Consider the following 21,886-nt stretch of genomic DNA (forward strand, 5'->3'; position numbering starts at 1 on the left):
ACATACACGGTCGTGTGCCGCCTGCCGCAGCGAGCCCGCCTGCGGCTGGTGCGACGACGGCGCCGGCGGGGGCCGCGGACAGTGCCTGCCGGGGGGCGCCAGGAGGCCGCACGCGCCCAGAGTCTGTGCGCAGCATAGGTCAGTGCCAGACATACCTACATACACGGTCGTGTGCCGCCTGCCGCAGCGAGCCCGCCTGGTCCGTGTGCCGGCTGGTCCGTGCAATGGAAAGTTTTGAACGGTCGGTCAGTGACTTCGGTCATTATTTTTCATCGACACACACATCAACCCCGCACTGCATGAACTGCAATTGCTACAAAAAAGTCTTCATAACTATCTCGTGCATTCCAGATGGCACTTCACAGCGTGCCCGCTGTGCCAGTGCAACGGGCACTCGGTGTGCGACAGCGAGGCGCGCTGCATGCAGCCGTGCGCGGCGCGGACCGTGGGCGAGCACTGCGACGTGTGCGCGCCCGGCCACTGGGGGAACCCGCTCAACGGGGGGCAGTGCCAACGTGAGTCAACGTGACTTAACGAGTCAACGCTAACGAATTGTATCTTTGTGCTACCTATATTGTTTTATGACCTCAGATTCCCTGTATTCCTCCAACACGTTTTTGTTTGGCATAGTCGCTAAAAAATCGTTTTTTGTGCCCCCCTCGCAAAAAGTCATTGGCATTATAGTTCCCGAATGGATTGAGCGATCTCAATCTAGTTTGTTTTGCATTCAAGGTGAATTGTGCTATTAGACGTATTTGATAAAATCAGTTGAGCGGTTTTAAAAGTTATAAGCTGTTCTTACCGTCAAAGTTTTAACATAAGTCATTGGCAATCTTCTAAAGTGCAGTTTTTCAACCATTTATACTCTAGCATAAAAGAGAGTGGGAAGATTTTAAAGTAAATAGCACCCTATTTACTTTAATATCTTCCCACTCTGTTATTGCGCAGTTTCTATAACCTATACCTCTATCAAATCAGACTGCTCTCCAATTTGATTTTCATCTACCTTTTGCCTAACTCTTGCCTATTTTCCAGCCTGTGAATGCAACGCTCAAGCCGTGGCCTGCGCGCCGGACACTGGCCGCTGTTACTGCAGTACCAAGGGGCTGGCGGGCGACCGATGCGACAAGTGCGACAACACGAATCATTATCACGCCGATATATATAACAAGGGGGCGTGCTATTGTAAGTTTGTATATATAAAGTATATATAAAATGTTCTACTATTATTTTAAAAGGAGTAAGTTTTATAAGTATGGATGCTTGTTATTCATTCTCGTAAAAAATACTGAATACATTTGGATGGAAGTTGGTATGCGGATAGTTTATAACCTGGAATTAAACGTTGGATAGTTTTTATACCGATTTTCTGTTCTCGTGAGGTTATTTTCCAATAATAGCGGAGGGAGTCGCAGAGCGCTAGTTTTAATATAAAAATGACTGAAAATTTCGATAATGATTTGAAGTTTTATGTGAAGTGTATAACGTTTAGGATTGGTTGACCCATGACCGACAACTGATCACAGTTATCACGTTCAGATATATCTAACTAATTTTAAACTAAAACTTCTAAAGTGATGAATAACGTCTAGGCAATTAAAACAGGACCTTATCCTCATGATCATAAGGTATATAGTAATAAGTCAACATATCAATAAATCGCCCCACCATTTCTCCTACAGATGATTTAGCAGTAGACTACCAATTCACATTCAACCTATCCAAGAAGGAGGACCGACACCTCTCGGCCATCAACTTCCGGAACGCGCCGGTCAAACCGGATGTGGACGCGGACTTCAGTATAACATGCTCCGCACATGCGCGCATGAACCTCACCGTGCGGACGCGGTCAGATCCGGCTGAGAGGACGCTCTTCAGTGATGTTAATTGTACGAGTTTTAGGTTTAAGTAAGTGGATACTGTTTTATATTTGTAAGCATTTCGTTCCGATTTTCTTCTTGGTAGAAACGACACCATCGGGGGAGGAAATTACGACCAGACACAGTATTTTGCTCATTGCACATACATTTGTCCTAGTTGAGAATCGTACTAAAAATCGACTTTTGGTATCCAATTTATGTACACACGGTATGTTATTTTATAGTGAAATGTAAAATTATTCATAATTAAATGATTTACTCACGCATATTTATCGGGATTAATTGATTAATACGCGTGACGCGTACTTTTGACTCGCTCGCCCGCCGCGTCAGCTCATGATTAAGGACTCCGGTTGGGTCCGAAACTAGTCGGACACTCTCGATAAATACGCGTGAGTAAACCGGTGCATCATATAGTTATTTCGCTTTATTAGTCCGAGCCACTATCAACTAGATTAACAGGCCACTCAAAACAGTATCAAAGTAGTCTGTATACCTACTGGAACATTAAACTATGACTGCACGCATAGCCGAGTGGTTGAGGTCACCACGCCAAACACACTGTATCGCGGGTTCGATACCCTCATAGAACAAGCAATTGTATGATCCACAAATGTTTGTTCTGAGTCTGGGTGTCTTTGTGCATGTGACTTGAATGTTTGTGAAGCCCCCTGCGACACAAGGATTAAATTTCTGAGTGTGAGCGTCGTTTTTTTCAATCTGGTTAATCAGCTTAATAACTCAGTATATTCTTCACCAGGTTTCCAAAATCCGAGCACGCGTTCGGCGTTGAAGACAACGTGACGTTGACCACGTTCTTCGTGTACGTGTACGACTTCCGGCCGCCATTGTGGATACAGATCTCCTTCTCACAGTACCCTAAACTGAATTTACAACAGTTTTTCATAACATTCTCGTCGTGTTTTCTATTGCTGTTGCTGGTAGCTGCTGCTCTGTGGAAGATTAAGCAGGTTTGTTTTTAGTTTTCTTGTAGATATTGGGGGGAAAATGTATTGATCGATGAAGAATATAATAATATTAATAACTAAAGGTAACCGGTTGATGGTAGAGTAAAAAGTATATTTGATGTTAAAAACAAAAATTTTCTTTTTCTGTGTGTGTTTTTTTGTCAGTGATGGAGTTGTACGCAAGAGCATCTCTATTCAGAGGTTATTTGATCAAAGTTGTTAGTGGTAATAATTTACTGACATATATTGCCAAAAGTATCTTTTTTTTATACACGTTTCAAAAAACAATCATCATTGATTAGTTTTAAACAATTAAATATACATCATGACTTGCTACTCATTGAAAAATAATACAAAAAAAAATTTGGCTGTTTCATACAAAAACCCACATACTTTCAACAAGCTGAAATGTACCTTATCACCATTAAACCAAAGTATATTTTTCAGAAATACGACATGTACAGAAGACGACAGCGGTTGTTCGTCGAGATGGAACAGATGGCGTCTCGGCCGTTCAGCCAAGTCTGCGTCGAACTGGAGAGGGGAGGGGCGGGTATGTAGTGAAACATTAGTTATTGGAATAACGACCTTATAGTGGTTGGAATAAAGGTGGATTTGATATTGATGATGGGGATGGATTATGTGCGTTAATGTTTTTAGGAATAAGGGTGTATTGCAATAGGGACGATGAATGGGTGTAGTAACATTTAAGTATTTTTGTCGTTTTCTATATAATAATGAAAGACTAATAGTTCTTAAGTTTTGTGTATAATGAATTCTTAAAATTCTTGATTAATTTATATTTGCGGGATAATTGAAAAATATGTATTAAACTATAAAATTACCCCTATCTAGGCTTGAGTTGATATGATTACAATCCTATTCCAATTGAAAATACAATGTTAGTAAATGTGATTATATTTATTGAGAACGTGTTTGTAGCAAGAATATTTCTGACATTTATATGTTTGGAGGCATCTGCAGATGTTCCATTTGGTGTTATGTACGAACGTGGAAATTTGATGTTGGGTTCTGCTCGCATAATTATCAGGCCGCAAGTATCGAACTACGCCTGGTTTGAAACAGTTGCTACTGAAAAAGAATGTAGATTTGAGTTTAGTTGCAAGATGATGTGTTTGTGGTGTAGGGTCGGGTGTCCCGGCGCCGGTGGCGCTGGAGCCGTGCGTGGGCGGGCGCGCGGCCGTGCTGTCGCTGCTGGTGCGGCTGCCCACGGGCGGCACGGGGCGCGCGCCGCCGCTGGGCGGGCTGGCCGTGGCCTCCGCGCTCGTCACGCTGGGCCACCACGCGCCGCACCCGCCCGCCGCCGCCAAGCGCCCGCGCCATCACTGACCGGGGGACGCGAGTGTAATACTATACTTTATATTTGTAACATAAGTTCTAAATAAAACAGTTGCTATGTTAATACCAATTGCAGACAGCTGTAAGTCTAACGAAAACCAACATTTTCAATTTAAATAAAAAAAGTTCTAAATAACACCAGTTGCAGACAGCTTTAAGTCTAACTAAACCAATCCCCATGTGATCATCATGCCAAATTCACTGTACGTGTAAAGACGCAACTTCGATCCCCGCGAAGGTATAGTATTTGTGTAATCCTCAAATGCAAGATGCATGTCGTTTGCTTGTGCGAAAAATAATAATAGAGAAGGACTTTGTGATAAAAAAAGATAACATTCCTTAATGTGGAATACAATTTTGTTTAACAAAAAAATTGGAAACAAAATAATTTCATTTTATGATAAACAGACTCTCACGTAGATATATTTATTAAGAAATATACTCTTGAAATCTAATAAAAACTCGAGTGAAGTCGTTTTAACTGTTGCAAAATGGTACAAATAATTTTACTTTTATCGTATCTGCAGATAGTTTCTAGTTCTATTCCCAGAAATAAACACATTATTTGATTTTTTTGTGTATATAACCCTGTATTTAATTAAGTATCTTCTCTTGTTCCAGATTCGGACACCGATGTATATAGACATTGTATGTATTGAACTTTGTACATAGGACACTACGTAGTGCATTGCTCAAAGTGTAACATTTTATAAATAATACTCAGTTATTGTGTTTGTATTGACTTAATGCCTTGTTGGTCGATGACGATGGATGTTGATGCGTTTTTATGCCGATATATTATCTGTGGAACTAGAGAAATATTTTATTATCTGTAGTTTTGTTCCTATAGTTCAGGTTAACTTAAGTGAGCTGTCGTGGTAATTGGTATAACTTTGGTTGGTATATCTTGAAGGAGAAATATGCTTACTGTCGTAAATAAACAAAAAAATCAAAGTTGTGATCAAAACTCTGTATGGCGTAATGTCAAGACATTTGAGATTTAATACTTTTATTTTGAATGCCTAAAGATTTGGTGTATACTGTTATGTTGTACATGTAAATTGATATTTAAAACTAGACGGAAAAAAGAACTCATTAAGGAAGAATCATTATATGTCCTTTTTTGTTCGCAATAATTATCGCTAAAAAACGTTTCAACTTCAAAGATTAATTTTGTAAAAAATAATAATAAAAACATTAGTTATAAGAACCTCTCACTTCCATATATAAAGTTGCCAAAATACTCTAATTTGTATCACATTTGAAAGGTCAGCACATTAGGAAGCTAGTGCCGCGATAACATTGAATATAATAACAAATATTGGTTTGGATATGTGCAAAAGTTACGACTAACCAAACTTAGAAAGAAAGAAAAAGTGTTTTATTGCGAACTTAAACGCATACATAACACAACATACTAATATAACATAAAGATAATATATAACGAAAAAGAAAAATATATATGTATATAAAAATCAAACATGAGGGGGTAGTATGCGTAACAATCTCGCAATACGGCCCTCGCTCAGCATAATGCTGCGACCTAATGCGAGAAAATAATACTTTTAATATATCTCGAAATAACTCGAAAAAACATCTATCTTTATAAAATGTCACTGGACTACTCCTAAACGGCTGGACCGATATGGATGATCTATGCATGTATTTTGGTGAAATAGTAAAATTCAGGATCAGCCTGGCAGAACAAAGATCCCACATGAAATCTAAAGCTGATCAAAATTTGTATGGGAAGCCCGACGTTTTTTCCTTGTAATAGAATAGTACTTTCTGTTTGTTAATGATATAACCAAATTTAGTTTTAAATTTGATGACAAATCCCATGCAAAATGCTGGAAAAGTGCCTCCCCCCCCCCCAGTTTTTTAAACGACTCTTATAAAAATACAAAAAACCTTTGAAATTACTACAACAGCCTAATTTTGAACATCTAAAACTAAATCCTCTTTTAACTTGTAATATTCTAAAAATTCAAAACTGAAATGACAATTGAATGTCAAAAAATTTCGTACCTTTTGCACGTGCTCCAAATCATTGCTTTAAAAAGTTTGGACTGTTCCGTTAGAGGTCATTGCATTTGAATTTAGAATTAAGTAGTTATTTGTTTTAAGAATGTTGAAAACTGGTGTGGTTTACTGGTCTTTTTGGAATGAATGGAAAATGGTGAGGAAAGAAAATGAATTTTATTCAAATGTTTGAAAATTATGACGAATGCAATTGTGTATGAGTTGTGTCCAAAAGTAATAAAGGCAGCTTTTTGATTAATTATTTATTCTAATAAATATTGTTTTTTTTTGCCTAAAAAAAATGTTGACTGAAATGTTACATTTGATTATTTCTTCATTTATGGTAAAATTGGAATGTGTTTGTATGTTATATGGTGTCATGCGGTTCTTATGGTGCTTTGAGACAATTTATATAGTCGTAATTCGCTACAGACGCATATCGATGACATTCAGTAATCTCGTCACGATTTTATTAAAAGCCTCCCGAACCGGAAATTTTGCTTCTAAATTGCAAACGATTTCAGTTTCCTTACTTTTTTTGTAGTCTAAAGAAACTGTCAAATCCTGCAATCAAGCTGAGTGGATAAACCAATTAAAAAAGGTTTTTATGAAAATAACACCCAAACTTAAATAGGCAATTATGTTACATAAATATTTGTCTCGTACTAAGGCCGAGACTGCAACACACCCCGTACTTAGAACATAGGCCTGATTGGAATAATTATACGTATATCAATTGACTATCCATTGCTACTTGCTACTAAATAGGGATGCCTGGGTGTAAAAAGAAAAAAATCGAATTAGTCCCTCAGTTAGATAATTGAAACGTATTAGACAAATATTTTTCCTTTATCAGAAAAACTAAAATTGACAGTGTTTTAAAGTTTAAGGGGAGGGGGCTAGTGACTTAACGATATGGTAAAATTTATACTCAATCGTGACGTCACGCGTAAGTTTCATTCACTGTAATTTGGTCCATCAGCCCGACAAATTAAAAATACGTATCCATTATTTTACAATAAACTACAAGACGGACACTGGAAAAAGAATTGTCATTCCTTTTTCTACCGTAATAACAAATAAGCCAACATTTCTTGGATTTGGAAACTTTGCTAGTTATATTTCGATGACGGCCGTATGTAATAAATGATACCTAAAAAAACACACAAACGTCAGCAAACCACACCAGCACGACCGAGTGAAGTCCTATAGTGATGTCTCGATAAAATAGTTGACTGATCGGTTTAATCGATAATCGATTTGTATAATTAAATTAATAACTGATATTTATTTTGTCGATGAAATTAGTGATTTATTAGCTAGCAATTGATATGCTTGCAAGATGGTAATAAAAGACAATTTGTTTTCACATTAATTATAAATTCGTGTAAGTTTATGATTTAAAGGTTTTTGTATTGAGTTGAATGTAAGCGGACAACGATGTAATATATGCGTATCATCACAATAATAAGTTTGTTTGAAGGTTTAACTTATATATTTATTTAGAAAGTCATTCCTTCTTTTAAATGCTAGGCGAACACTAGATTAAAATCTGAAACCTTGTATCTATGTCATCTTATTTAATGTTTGTTTTATTGTATGTTCTTTCTTACTTTAACATTGTTTAAACAACTATTAGTAATTTCTTTGGTGTAGTTAAAAATATTTCTTTCTTATTTCTCTAAGTTTCTTTGCTTCTAAACTATGACTTTATATTTGACCCTATGTCCATTACCCTATGACCCTCTGTCTGAAAATTAAAATTATTTGGGTTTACATACTTCACGTTATTTATTTTCAACTGTTTTCTTCAAATAGTCAAAGAGCTTTCTTCATTACCTAGAGCTACTCTTCTCCTATTACAAAAGCCAGCGATAAAATTGTAATTTATCCTTTTTTATAAGTTAAACCTTCGAATTAGAAAATAATAATAATAAATATTATCTTTATGTACGTAAAGTCACTATTACATATAATAATTAGCTGTACATAGTGCCGCTTCGATAAGACTCCGATAATCATATTTTTCTTATGACTGAAATGTAAATGATGTAAAATAGAGTTTTTTTTTGTTTTGTGTGAACGCATTTAGTTGGTGATTGATGTGGGGGGTCTAAGATTGGACTATAGTATTTAATAAGGTATTATATTTATTTTTCAATTTGTATGAAATAGTTTTTTTTTATGCCTAGTTAGTTTTCACAACACGCTCGTAAAAAAGGAAATTCTTGTAAATCATCTTATCTTAAAAGAATTAACAACAGCAATACTTATAATACGAAACAGTCTGATTTGATTGCATTGTAAACCATACTACATGCACGATACCAACTTAATATGAAATGTATGCGTAACATACAAAGGTGTTTCAGAAATGTCCAGTCATAAGTTATAACGCTTCTGTGCATAAGAATGAATGTTTCTTTAAAGTATTAAAATGAGGTTACCACACAAACTTGTCATTACCTGATCAAAATTGGTATCAGACTATTTTTTCGGCAAAGTCTTTTGCTTACAGATATTCTTTCATTTCGATGAACAGAAACGATATTTGCATGTCTGAACGTTTCCGAAACACCCTGTATACCACTTAGACCCACCCACACAAACATGTTTGTATAAATAGCTATAAACGTAAAGTATTTAATCTAATTAATTAATTACCAGCTAACTTTGTACGCGTTCTTAATAAAAAAAAATCGTTTTAGAAATTATCAATATTTTATGCCTTATTTAGTATTTAATAACATTGCGTATTTGTAAAAAGCATCGTCACGTCAATAATAAGAATAATTATCATTTTTTACTTTTTTATTACGTAATCTGTTTGTCGCTTGATGCTTTTATTTACATTGAACAGGAGCCTTATAATATTTCACGTTTTTAATTGAGACAAAGATGGTGCATTTTTTTTTAAAGAACTCCCTGTAAAGTCAACTCAAATACTGTCTCATCATCATCATCATCATCTCAGCCTATATCGCCGTCCACTGCTGAACGTAGGCCTTCCCCAAAGAGCGCCAACCATCCCGGTCTTGGGCAGCCCGCATCCATCCGCTGCCAGCCACCTTCTTCAAATCATCTGTCCATCGCGCGGCAGGGCGTCCTACACTACTTTTGCCTAAACGTGGTCTCCACTCCATCGACCGTCTGTCTACTTGATAAAAAAACATCACCCTGTAAGTTTTGGTAAACAACGCCTACCTGCGCTCGGTCTAGTTGAAGAACGCTGACAATAAAACAACCTGTATAATTTGTGATGAGCATTGAAAAACATTCTAGTTCTATCGTAAGAAAGAGACGAAGTTATTTTGAAAGAGCGCTCTCTTTTACTCAATTAAATTATAAAGTCAATATTAAACGGCTCCTGAAATATGCCTGAAATTAAAGATACCTATTTGCGTTCAATCTGGGTTGGGTTTAAAATGAAATACTATATTTGATAATAATAATAAGACGTAAAATTGTGTTTTTACTAATTTGATGTCATCTACATTTGTAATTAATCTTAGTTTCTTAATTGAAATGCTTATTTCGTTTCATTTCGTAGAACGACTTTGTCAGTAAAAGCGCTCTCTATAATTTGTCCTGTGTTTTGTAATTAGTTTAATTAAATAACTTTATTATATCACTTCTGTAATATTCGATTTAATTGATTTTAATCTGAAGATTGCTTGTGATTGTACAGTTGGCAAAAAAAATACAAGTTTATTCAATAAAATCATTATTAAAATTCCTGATAACAGAAAAAAGCAATAGAAAAATATTTATATATACTGTAATGCTAAATTAGCACAAAAATCTAAACTTGCCATAGTAACTTTTTTCGCTATTTATACGAAATTAATTTCTTTAAACATTCGAATATTCTGAAGTGAATTCATTTTAAACTCAACCTTTATTATAATTATTACTTTAAACGCCTTTCCTTTGAATATTGAAACGCTTCTTAAAGTTTCAATTCACGCCTATCCGTCTAATTTACACCTCGAAGTGACACACAATATGAGACTTGAAGGCTTAAGTGGTGTTTCAATATTCAGTCATTTATTTGTAAACAACAAAATAGACAATAAAATTTACATAATTATGTTATTGTAGAAAATTATTTATACAGTATACAGGGTGTGGCAAATAGATTAGATCACGCTATAGGGTGTGTATTATTACTGAAGCTTTATTAATGTTTTTTGGTTACCCTATAAAAGAATAATAGAATTGATTCTGCTTTAGAAACAATGGCGTAAAATCTGTACCATTAAAAGCCTGTCGGTTTTTTGAACTCAAATATGTACTTTACTACGTTGAGTTAAGGTTGAGTTTGCTTTTTAGGCTACCGTTATTATGCGCTTTGACAGTATATATTTAGCGAAACACATCGTACCACCAATCTAACGCGTTACATCGCAAATTCAACCTTATCTCCGCTGCGTAATATATATATTCCTTCAAGAAAAAAAGCGTCACTGTAAATTGACCCTTATAATCTTCTGCATGCAATACAAAATCAGATTTATTCTATTTGTCACATCAAAACGCAGTGATGTAATTAATAAATTCGTAACTGCCGGCTTCTTGTTTTGAGTAAAAGAAAGATGAAGTATTAAATGGCACTTGCTTGAACTTAATATGATGTTATTAGACTAACATTTGTTTGTAAATGACAAAAAAGTCCTACAAAGTTGACCTTGATTTCTGAAAGGTTGAAACATTAAAAATAGTCCGAATATCAATATTAAAGTCAGATGCTGTGATTGGTTGCTTGTTTCTGACGTCAGACCAACTAACAGATCAGGTAAAATTGGTTTAGTTGTGAAAGCGTAGAATATATGCTCTCATAAATGCATGGTTTCTGAAAGGCTATATAACACAAAAAAAAAAGTCATCAAGTCTCATGTGTGCGCTGTGATCAGTTTGGTCAAATAATCATAGTTGCAAACCGACAAAAAGTAAATAATCTATTGCCTGCCATTGTTTCACGACGCCGGAAGCATGAAGCATGAAGAGATTCAAATTCTTGGTCAGCCACCTCAGTTACCTTAGTTGGTAAAGTGACTGGCGTGTATAGCCAGGAGTCACAAATTCAAGTCTTCTCTAAGGTTTGAGTTTTTTCATTGTATTTATTGGAAGTATAATCTACCTTTAAAATAAAGATAGGGTTTCAAAAATCAGAGTTAAGGGGTACGATCCGAAGCTAGGTGTTACGGTCAACCAATTATGTCAGTTGACCTTTTACTCAACAGAATAATTAATCGACCTTTCAGACACCAGGGTCAACATTCAAGTGTTATTTATTCAGCCTAAGAAGTAACGGTTTACATTAAATCAGTGTAAAGAAAGCAACTGTCAGTTGTTCGTAAGTTTAATTTTATAAGGACCCTATGTTTTTACTGTTATATAAATATGCATTTATTTAAATTATATAAAAATAAAAATAATCTCACTTAAAAATATGTTTTAATAATTACAAACGAAAATGTAATTGAAATCTGTTTTAAAAATTTAAATCTTTCTAAAAAATGTTGTTGAAATTTTAGTTTTATTTAAATAAAAAAATAATATTTGCTTTAAGTTAGTTTTATGGATTGTATAAATAGTAATGTAAGTGTAAGAGAACAGTGTTTAACAAATATTTTTTAGGTTTATTTCAATTTATAAAAAGATTTAAATTATTAAAACAGTAACGATTATTATTTGTGGCTTTTATTTAATTTTTAATTACTTCTCAGATTCCCCAAGACTTAAGTCTACGATTTTTTTTCTTTAAACGACCCTCCATCGAAGAGTTTAATCCATGACAATGGTTTGCTTAAAAGGTTTTTCGACTTGGCCCTCGATCCAGAGCCCCGATTCTGCTATTTACCTGCAATGGCTGATGAAAAACTGGCAATTGGATTGAATTCACACTATTTGTATTATTCTAAGTATTGGGGGAATCGGGGCCAAATGTGAGTAAAGTAAGTGCAAAACGATCAGAATATACCTACTTCCGACAAATACGATGCGTGCGTTACAACAAAGAAGCGACTGCTAAGAGATACGAAGGAATATAAATGGCTCCCTTTGAAATTGATAGTCAGGAGTAGTGTCTCACTTATAGTATAGTGGGCTGTAATGATAAAAAAAACACTAGCAGTTATTGAGAGAAAAGAAAAGTGATAAATGGAGCGGATGCGGTGAAATTAATTTTATGAAAATTAAAAAATAAAATTGTCCATAGGTGAAAAAAAGGAACTTTAGATAATTTAACCAAATATAACTTGCCATATTTTTTCATTTCTCATAATGTCAGCTTGGAATCAAACACTGGGAAGCCTTTCTTTCTCATTTTTCTATCTGGTTCGTCCTAGGGTGCATGCCATCATCATTCCCCTGCCCTTATCCCAATTATTTTATTTGGGGCCGGCGCAACATGTCATCTTCTTCCATACCTTCCTATCGGCCGTCATCTCACAAGAAACACTCTTTACAGCCATATCGTCTTTCACACAATCCATCCATCGTTTCTTTGGTCGTCCTCTTCCCCTATATCCATCCACATCCATGCTTAACGCCTTCCTTACTACATGATTTTCATTCCTCCGCATAACATGCCCATACCATGACAGCCGGTTACCACGTAGTTTCTCTGTAACCGGTGGCACTTTCAAACTTCCCCTTATACACTCATTTCTTACTTTATCCGCTCTCGTAACACCACACATACCACCGCGTCATAGATAAATGCTAAGACTAATTGTTTTAAGAGGAGCAAACTTAGTAGTCCAGAAAACTAAGCTCTATCATCAATTCAACGACTTTATCACCAGAAAGTAGGTTGGCACACTTCTAGAAGAAACCTCTTTATATTCACGCTATGTTCTAACGTCACCTGTCAGTTTTGTAGGATTTATAAACAGCCGGCCGTCCTACCGCTAATAACAATTTTTATATATTTTTACGCGAAAGTAATGTAGTATTGTCATATTTTCGTTATATACTATATCGTTTTTTGTATACATATTATGTGCTATTGCAGTTTTTTGTTGTTTATTTCGTAAATGGTAAGTTTTGCGTTTGAGGAAATTATATGAAATTATGTATTGTGAACAGAGCTACGTAAAAACATTCAATCCTAAATCTCAATTATTTTGATTTTGAGCAAGAAAACCTCGTTGTCCATCTTAAACAATGAAAAAGTCCTGATCCTAAAAATGATCCCCATCAAAAAACTTCCAAATTCTTTTTCGCCCTAACATGTTCATTTTGGTAGTGAGTCTTTGGCAAGGCCTTATAGTATGAGACACGAAATTATCCCAAAGAAAAGGAGAAAAACACGTATTATATTTTTTCAAATCATTCAACCAAGCAACAACAGAATCTTCAAATGCACAACATGACGTACTCTGATGATCATTGATTGATTTAAACCTACCTACCTATACACACATATGTGACACATCCCCAGTAAAGAAATCATGTGCCGCTGGGTGTTGGTGTGCGCGTTGCTGGCGAGCCTGGTGGTGGCCATGCCGGAGGAGCACCAGTACTGCGCCGTGCGCTACCGGAGACTCTGCCAGGGGAAGGGCAGGCATATAGCGTGCCAGTTTCCTGATGTAACCTACTTTTATTCATTTTCTTAACTTGGTAGAGTGTGTAAGGCTCTAGACAGACAGTTGACACGACTGCAATAGAACTGCAACCAAACGCTCACTTGAACTGCAATTTGCAGTTGGATTGCAGTTGAAATGCGGTCCCCGTCTATGTCTAATAATGGCAGTTGAATATTATTTAACAGGGACATAATGTTTTATTTAATGACAGTTTACTTTATTATAGTTATTATAATACCTAGTATGATGATTCAAATCAAATATTTTTTTTTTAACCACAAGTTCTTAATATACATTTCGTTAATGTAAATAAATAAAAATGTTTTACTGGACCACCCGAAATACGATTGGTCTTCTGTTTATACTTCCTCTTTGTGTTAATTTCTTGGCTTTTCCAGTCTGGTCCAGGTCCGTCGTGCGAGCGGTACACACAGATTAAATTCACAAATGACTTGAAGCACTTCATCACACATTATTTAAACAGGTACCAAAATATGTAAAAAGTGTGCAAGAAAGTGACGTCACACGAGACTTTATTTCACTGTATCCCCTTGATTTTTATTAACGAGATAAAACAAGACATACCTATCCAATGTTTTTTGGGAATCTGTCTGACGGACTAAACTTTTCTGTTAAATGCCCTATTAGCCAGATGGAAAAAACCTATAACGCATTAGATACGTAAGCTCTCTAGCCAACTAATACCTAACATTTTTCTTATGTAATTAGACGTCGTCAACGCATAGCAGCGGGAAGCGAGAGAGTTCGCGGCGGGGTGCATTTACCTAAACCACAAATTATGATGCTAGTTGTAAGTAAACTACATCAAAAACAAGAAAAATATTCGACTAGTATTATTTACCCTTTTTTCACAACAAAATGTACAAACACAATATATATTGCTTTAAACTTTAGTGAGATGGCTAGTGTCATAACGATTTCGTATAATTTTACACAATCGTGATGTCACGTAAATGTTCTATCCATTGTAATTTGACAAAAGAAAATTCGGATCCATTATTTAATGTGATCTTCCCCATCACTTAAACCCTGACTTTACTGTTTACCTTGATTCTGGTTTTATAGTTACTTCCTGAAGTGTGGCTGCTACATAATTTGATGATGATTTCAGGAATGGGATCGAGAGCTGGCCCTCTTAGCGCAGAGGCTGGCAGACCAATGCCATTTTGTTCACGATGATTGTAGAGCAACAGGTAATTTTGATTGTTAAACATTTTTATTTACATTTCATGCTGTATTTATATGAATTGATAAATACTGAATATAAAAAAGCGTCAACTCTAGTAACGTTTACCAAACAAAGAGAACCAGAGGGCAAAATAAAAGTATCTGTTTGGAAGTAGGTAATAATATTGTTTTATTGTTTTACCAAAAAAGACATACAACCGACCAAACTTGATGGAAATTAGCGGCCAATTGACTGCTGTATCGTCTATATCACGTTAGATGAAAAATAATCGACAAAATCGCTTTATCCAGTCCGAAGTTTGTGGGTAGGTTTCGTAAAATTCGGTTGAAAATTAAATTAACTTATCAATCTACCTTAGCCCTTCTTCATCATCTTTAAAGATATCTGTCTTCTTAATCATGATTTTATGTCGAGAAAAAATCAAGATAAAGCATACTTACGTCATAATAATAATCATCTGTTAATTTCCAGTCCGCTACCCCTACGCGGGTCAGACAGTAGGAGAGGTAAGATGGCGTCGCTCCAGCGAGTCTGACGAGCTGAGCGCGCAACGCGCGATAAGGCGCGTGCTAGACGCGTGGTGGGGGGAGCGGCGGCGCGTGCAGCCGAAACAACTGACTGCGCCGTTCAGGCTCACTGCCAAGTAAGAATGTGCTCTAAGTTTAGGGTCCTAGGTTTTATATTTGTGCGTGCTGTTTGATCTTGCTGGTTGTAGTTAGGTCAGAAGGTAGGCGAGGTGAGAGTTTGACGATTACTACTCTAAAGCAAGGCTCATAAGGTACACTATTGTGGTACTCATTAGAATTGGGTTTGATCGGACGTGAAATTAAAAGAAAATTATAATATTATTCACATGGATCATTTCGTTTCAACCAAACTTCTAACAAATGTATATTCCTAAATGATTCCCACTGAAAATATGAATGAATAAAATGAAAAAAAACAAAAAAAAACAAAGACTTCCAGGGTTTGTGTGTCTCATAATGATCTTGAGCTGATCTCGAGCCTACAACACATTACGTAGTAGGCATCAAACAGGGCTATAATATATGCAGTATTATTAAACAATTTCCCCAACTCGCAGAGGCACAGTGTGGGGCCACTTCAGCCAGCTCGCCGTGTGGAACCTTCAAGCTGTCGGCTGTGGGGCCGTCCGTCATGGCGCCCACCACCCCCGCCTACTCCTGGTCTGTGACTTCTCACATACGAACATGCTGGGCCAGAGGACGCTGGTGGCTGGCTCCATGGCACCCTGTCCTATACACACCGCGAGACGACCAAGAACTGCGTACCCGCTGTTGTGTGCGCCGGTAATGTTTGTGTTAAAGTAATTCAGGGTATCAGGTTTACTAAACAAGGAAGCCAGATCATGTTAAAACCTTCCAAAAAATCTGTGATTGAAATTACCAGAGTATTAAGAATAAAAAGGAGTTTATATTGTTAAGACTAGCTAAAATATGACTTACTTAAACATTGACTTAACCATTAATTGCAGGTTTTTTAAGTATATTAACATACCCAATAATCCACACCTCTGATCTCTTACTAGAACCACTAACAGCAAAGTATTATTTGCCTGTACCGGACAAAAAAAAACGTTAGATATAATCGTCATTAACGCAGAATTCTAACTGTATTATTTCTATATACTTTCTTATCAGGTCCGCCACCCAGTACCAGCGGAGCCCGAAGAAATAGAAATGGAAGATAACTATGATGACGACGAAGAAGATGACACCGACGTGATGACGGTGGAAGTAGGGGACGTACCGACCCCGAGCCTGTGGCTCAAGAGGACAGAGGTCAGGATGCAGAGGCCAAAGGTCAGGACCAAGACCACGACCCCCAGGGATTTCCCTGAGGAGACCAGGAAACTGGATACGAAAATGTTTAGAGGTGAGTTTGGAAAAAATCGTGCAAAAAGTTTTATGGGCAAGTAACCTATGATGAAGGAAAAGTAACTTAAGCATAGTATAGCAAACTAGGTAAGGGCGATATTTCTGCGCCTTTTTTGTGTCTGTATATTCAACCGAGTTCAAAAATAAAGTTCTCAATACGTCTGTATATTTTTATTTTTTATCTTTGTTATATCAGGACTTCGACCTAGATGAACCGATTTTGTTGAACTTTTTCTTATTCAACGTAAAATAGCTTTAATTTAGTTTCATCAAGTTCAACCCAGTAGCTTTTACCGCTTATAGTTTTTGTTTTTAAAATATATAACTAACTGAAACGCTCTCCGTAGCCTCAAAACTCAATTTTCAACCACCTTTACTACTCAAAATAATCATCATGATTAACCAAACTGTTTTAATAATATAAACCTTTATTTCTCTTCTCTTCTCCCACAGGCCCATTCCCCATCAGCTCGTCAACCATAAAAGAGTCAGTGATACAGAAACTCGATAGGGAGTTGGAACAGAAGACCCGTAACAAAGTGAACATTAACGCTAACTTCAAGGAGGCTCACAACACCTTCGACAGCAACCAGTTTGATGCACTCGTGCGCAGCGACTGGCGGACCAGGAAGAAGCAGAATTATGGGCAGTGGCGGTGAGTGGGGGTTTATTTAGCTAAACATATATGATGTAGGCAGGATTTTTCAAAAGTGTCTGATAATATGTTTATGATAGACCATGGTTGAATGATTTGTGGAAAACACTGGTTGGGCAAAAATACATTAAGAAGAAAGTTAAAGCTATAGAAAAATTTACTTCTATTTCGTTCAACATTCACCAGGAATATATTCATCTATTATTATTTCTTACATCATCCATTCTCCATTCCACTGCGCACAAAACATAGCCAGAAAAATATCTGAAAGTCCAATCTTCCTTCAGCCAACACCACGAGAACCCAGACAACCTCGAGGAGGTGATACCGTTGACGGCGCCGCGTCAGGAACCGGAAACAGTGGAGCCTACCATGGCAGAGATATACAGACCCACTGTGCGTGAGGACACCGAACATGCCAACCGCGGTTATGTTACTAATGTAAGTTGTATAAGGTAACTGTGGTACATGGTTACTGTTGGCATTAAAATCCCGTCTGTTCCAATAGCAAAGATATGAAGCCTACATAGTTTAGTGATTAACATGTTAATGAGAACGGAGGTGCTAAGGGTTTTGTAAGGTGGGTTGAGTTTGTGTGTCCCGTACTTATTGTGCGTTGTCTCTCCGCATTTTATTTAAATCCGCCTGTAACAGCTTGGGTCGTTTAAACATTGGTATATGTATAAATCAAGTAGATATTTTCAGGCACTATTGCTACTTTTTATTTTTTTGAATTAGCCTAAGTCGCACCAAGATGTCGGAGATGCTCCTTGTGATTTTGAGATCAAATAGATACCCCGTATAAAAGTTATTGCTAATGGAGAAATGTTTGTAATAACTTTACCCAAAATATGTTTTAGACAAATTTTTGAACTAAGTATATTTATTGAGATCTAATTTTATTATATCAACAGCCGGAGCGAACTCTAGCCGAGATATATCGGCCTACAATGAGAGAAGACCCGACGGATAATGTAAGTTTATCATGAAAATGTAAAATAGATTAATTAATTGAATTATCACTCTTGAGGTACAATTATAATTGTTAGGTCAAAGTGGGACGATATAACCGTATACCGCAGGCTGGCTCCAAATGGCATAAGAAAGGGAATCGTAAAAGGATATGGAGGGAGACCTTTGCCCAGCAGTGGGATAGAACGCTAGATATTAGATTAAAATGTCTAATCTTGATGATTCAAAATAAAACTTGAAATTGTAAACACTGATGGGGCAAAACAAGGCTATGTAAAACAATATTGAATGCCTATGGCTGATATAGGCAGAGGCCAGGTTGTACATCAACCATACGATAAAATGTGCTATATTCCGGGGCAGGAAAATTTGATAAAAAGAGTGTGTTGTTAACTGTCTATCGTTATTATCAGGAACCACAACTACGTCCAAGATGGAAACAGACACGAGTTAGACCACAAAGGTGAGGCACAGTTGTATGTGTTATGTAGATGGTGATTTTTAAGGCTGGCAATTCTGCTAGCTGAGCACGTGCCATACGGGGAACGTTTCTCGACGTTGCTTTGAAAGTAATATGTAATTTTTATTTATTATAAATATATTAGTTTAATATTTAATATTATTAAAAGAATATAAACAAGGTTGAAGCAACAACTGTCTGAGAATACAATAAATACGCGTGAGTAAGTCGTTTTTAATCAAATTATAAAATTATTTGTCTTGTGTTTCAGGCCAGGCGCAAATGCTCTTCTATTTACTTCTACAGGAAAACAATCAAAAAAAGAATTTATCGTAAGTACAGATGGCAGAGGATCTAAAATAATACAAAATAGATTTACCATAACACAGACACAATAAAAAATAGACTGAGACCAGCATTTTCTATATGATATTTTATGTATTTATTTACTTAAACATGAGCAATGTGCAATGGCGGGCTTAATGCCTGAGGCACTCTTTACCTACAATCAAAAGATGATGCAATATATGTAGATACATATTCGCATAAGCTGTTTTACATTTTTTCTTGTCGCACAGCCCTTGTGGCTACGGCCTATTATTAAGTATATCATACAACCAATTTTAATTACTGGCTTACTGTAATTCTCTTTTAATTAGACTGTGTTAGGTATTCTTAATCAATGATAACATGATTTATATGTGAGAAAAGTTTGTACATTTGTGGCACCATGTAACTATTTGTATCCAATCCTGTACTTATGTGTTGTGCAATAAAGAAAATTCTGTAATAATCTATTCTATATTTTGTTTTGTTTACCAGGCATCGTTAAACTTGGACAAGGAAGACATCGACCAGTTATTTCGCGACACAGGCTTCAACGTTCACTGGAGGAAACACACAACATGATTCAAAATATATACTATTGTATAGTTTTGTTGTTTTATTTTACATCCGTCTCTCCGACATAAAAAAGTTAAAAAATGCAACTAATCTAACCGAATATATCTTTTATCGATGTTTACACGCTGAAAAACCGAATTTGATTAGCTGCGGTCAATTTAAATTGAACAGTAGTTGGGATCTATATCACTCTGTGTGATAAAACTAGAAGGTTTGTGCAAGAATAAAAAAAAACAGCTGGATGCGAGCAGCCAAAGATAGATGGCATGCAATTTGGGAGGTCTATTTCCAGTAGTGGATGAATATGGGCTGATAATGATGATGATGATTCGGGAAAAAGAGAGAAGGAGACGAATTTCTGCAGGTTTTTAGTTTTTTTTTTAATTTTAGTTCAATTCCGTTATGGGCAATTAAGAAAAATGTAGTCGAAAATTTAATTTATCTTTGCCCCCGAAGTAGGTATGTCAACATGACACTGTCATTTATCCTTCCAAATGATTTTACACATTTTTAAGGATAATCAGATAATTATAAATATAAAATGAAATTTTATTTCAAAATCTCCGAAACGGTGTGAAATGTTCACGAAAAATATTTTTACGAATTCTTGTTGATTGTAAATGGTTTTGTAATGTGTTGTTGCTGTCATGGGGGGTGTTGTCGTTTCCTACGTTGCATATGCTGTGTCTGGTGTTGCATCTATTGCCTAAGGCTATGCGGTCTAGATGAATGGTGCGAAGACTGCTGTGAAGGCGATATGGACTAAAGTCCAACGGAATTATCACGATTGAGGCTAAATTATCATTGATAGCCTTGGGCCTGCCTTTGGATTGATAATTGTAAATTTTTGGTTAGCCCTTTTTTGTATTGGGTGATGTGGTTGTTAAATAAATTTTGTTTCATTTATTCATTGCATGAATGTTTTTTTATTGATTTTGTTATCATAATTATATTTGTACCTACCTACTTTTGTAAACAGTAACAGAAGTAAGACAAATCAGGTGGATTGTTAATGCAAGGTTTAAGCTTAACCTGTTTTCTATTTATTTAATTTCAATAATTTATTTACGGCTCTTTACAAATTACACAATATCTTATCTTTGATACGTGAAGGAATTATTTTTAGCCAAAAGAGGTCAATACAATTAAGTTCCAATTATTATATTGACAAAATGCTTACGAGAATAGGAATAATTTCAAATTTAATTCGATTGCCATTCATTCGTCGGCCATTGTAAAATAGCAGAATTGGGGCCCAGGTCATCCGTCTGATCATTTTCTTATTATGTCATAAAAAGGTACTGAAACTTACCTGCCTGACAGGGCAACTTTACTCTTTCAACTGGCTGACTATAACTACAAGAAAAAAAAACCCAAAAAAACTCCAATAAATTTAATAAATCAATCATCAACTTCCCCACAGCAATGGCATTTCCAACAAGCGCAATCACACTCAATCCCGCACAAATGAAACACGTAGGCAATCGCGGTAAAACAAAAGATACACCTTAAGCTACCACAGAAGTTGCAACAGCACATTAATGTCTTCCCAGTCCTCCATCCAGGTTACATCTTCATCTTCCATGGTTGAGGGGAGACAGGGCCCTTCTGCACATGTTGGGTAGTTAGCCTCGGACTGGGGAGCCGTTTCAAATACCATTGTCACAGGGGGAATTTGCTGTCTGTAGATTGTAGATCAAAATGTAGGTACTTTATATCATGGTACTTCAAATGGTTTTGTGAGCTGGTATTTGCTGTTAAATAATTCAGTTTTGGTGATAATGCGTCATTTGTATTTGAAGAATTGTTATTATGTCAGAATTTAAAAAGAATTCGAAAGAATAGTCAAAGTTCGTTGTTTTAAGTTTTTATTTAGATTGTTTAAATAGTTTACATTTGTTACACTAATTCGCTGTTTAACCAAAGATGGCGCCACGGGCATAGGTTTGCCTATTCCTATTTGTGGA

General features: G+C 36.1%; 2 protein-coding genes across 3 annotated transcripts in view; both read left to right on the top strand.

Moving 5' to 3' along the window:
• Positions 1-9,025, top strand: part of LOC113494781 (attractin) — a 34,814-nt gene extending 25,789 nt beyond the window's left edge. For both annotated transcript variants that reach the window (XM_026873246.1, XM_026873247.1), the window contains exons 20-26: positions 352-515; positions 1,036-1,185; positions 1,683-1,908; positions 2,641-2,851; positions 3,296-3,401; positions 3,996-4,213; positions 4,829-9,025. In XM_026873246.1, the coding sequence (XP_026729047.1) occupies positions 352-515; positions 1,036-1,185; positions 1,683-1,908; positions 2,641-2,851; positions 3,296-3,401; positions 3,996-4,198 (1,060 nt within the window). In that variant the 3' untranslated portion in view covers positions 4,199-4,213; positions 4,829-9,025. The remainder of the gene's footprint in view (positions 1-351; positions 516-1,035; positions 1,186-1,682; positions 1,909-2,640; positions 2,852-3,295; positions 3,402-3,995; positions 4,214-4,828) is intronic.
• Positions 9,026-13,027: 4,002 nt separating this feature from the next.
• On the top strand, positions 13,028-19,948 carry LOC113495440. Its single transcript, XM_026874158.1, has 14 exons — positions 13,028-13,272; positions 13,677-13,824; positions 14,220-14,305; positions 14,551-14,632; positions 14,954-15,035; positions 15,503-15,674; positions 16,116-16,341; positions 16,693-16,927; positions 17,383-17,584; positions 17,872-18,025; positions 18,499-18,558; positions 18,970-19,019; positions 19,288-19,348; positions 19,839-19,948. The coding sequence occupies exons 2-14, from the start codon at positions 13,687-13,689 to the stop codon at positions 19,923-19,925; spliced, it is 1,635 nt and encodes a 544-aa protein (XP_026729959.1). The 5' UTR covers positions 13,028-13,272; positions 13,677-13,686; the 3' UTR covers positions 19,926-19,948.
• The last annotated feature ends 1,938 nt before the right edge of the window (positions 19,949-21,886 follow it).

This window comes from Trichoplusia ni, chromosome 6 (assembly GCF_003590095.1).
Source record: "Trichoplusia ni isolate ovarian cell line Hi5 chromosome 6, tn1, whole genome shotgun sequence".
Taxonomy (NCBI): domain Eukaryota; kingdom Metazoa; phylum Arthropoda; class Insecta; order Lepidoptera; family Noctuidae; genus Trichoplusia; species Trichoplusia ni.

Excerpts from the sequence above, each read along its gene's own strand:
- LOC113495440 (XM_026874158.1), top strand. The coding sequence starts at position 13,687 with ATGTGCCGCTGGGTGTTGGTGTGCGCGTTGCTGGCGAGCCTGGTGGTG. Across the intron at positions 15,036-15,502 it reads CGATGATTGTAGAGCAACAG|TCCGCTACCCCTACGCGGGT; the intron begins GTAATTTTGATT and ends GTTAATTTCCAG. Across the intron at positions 16,928-17,382 it reads GGATACGAAAATGTTTAGAG|GCCCATTCCCCATCAGCTCG; the intron begins GTGAGTTTGGAA and ends CTTCTCCCACAG.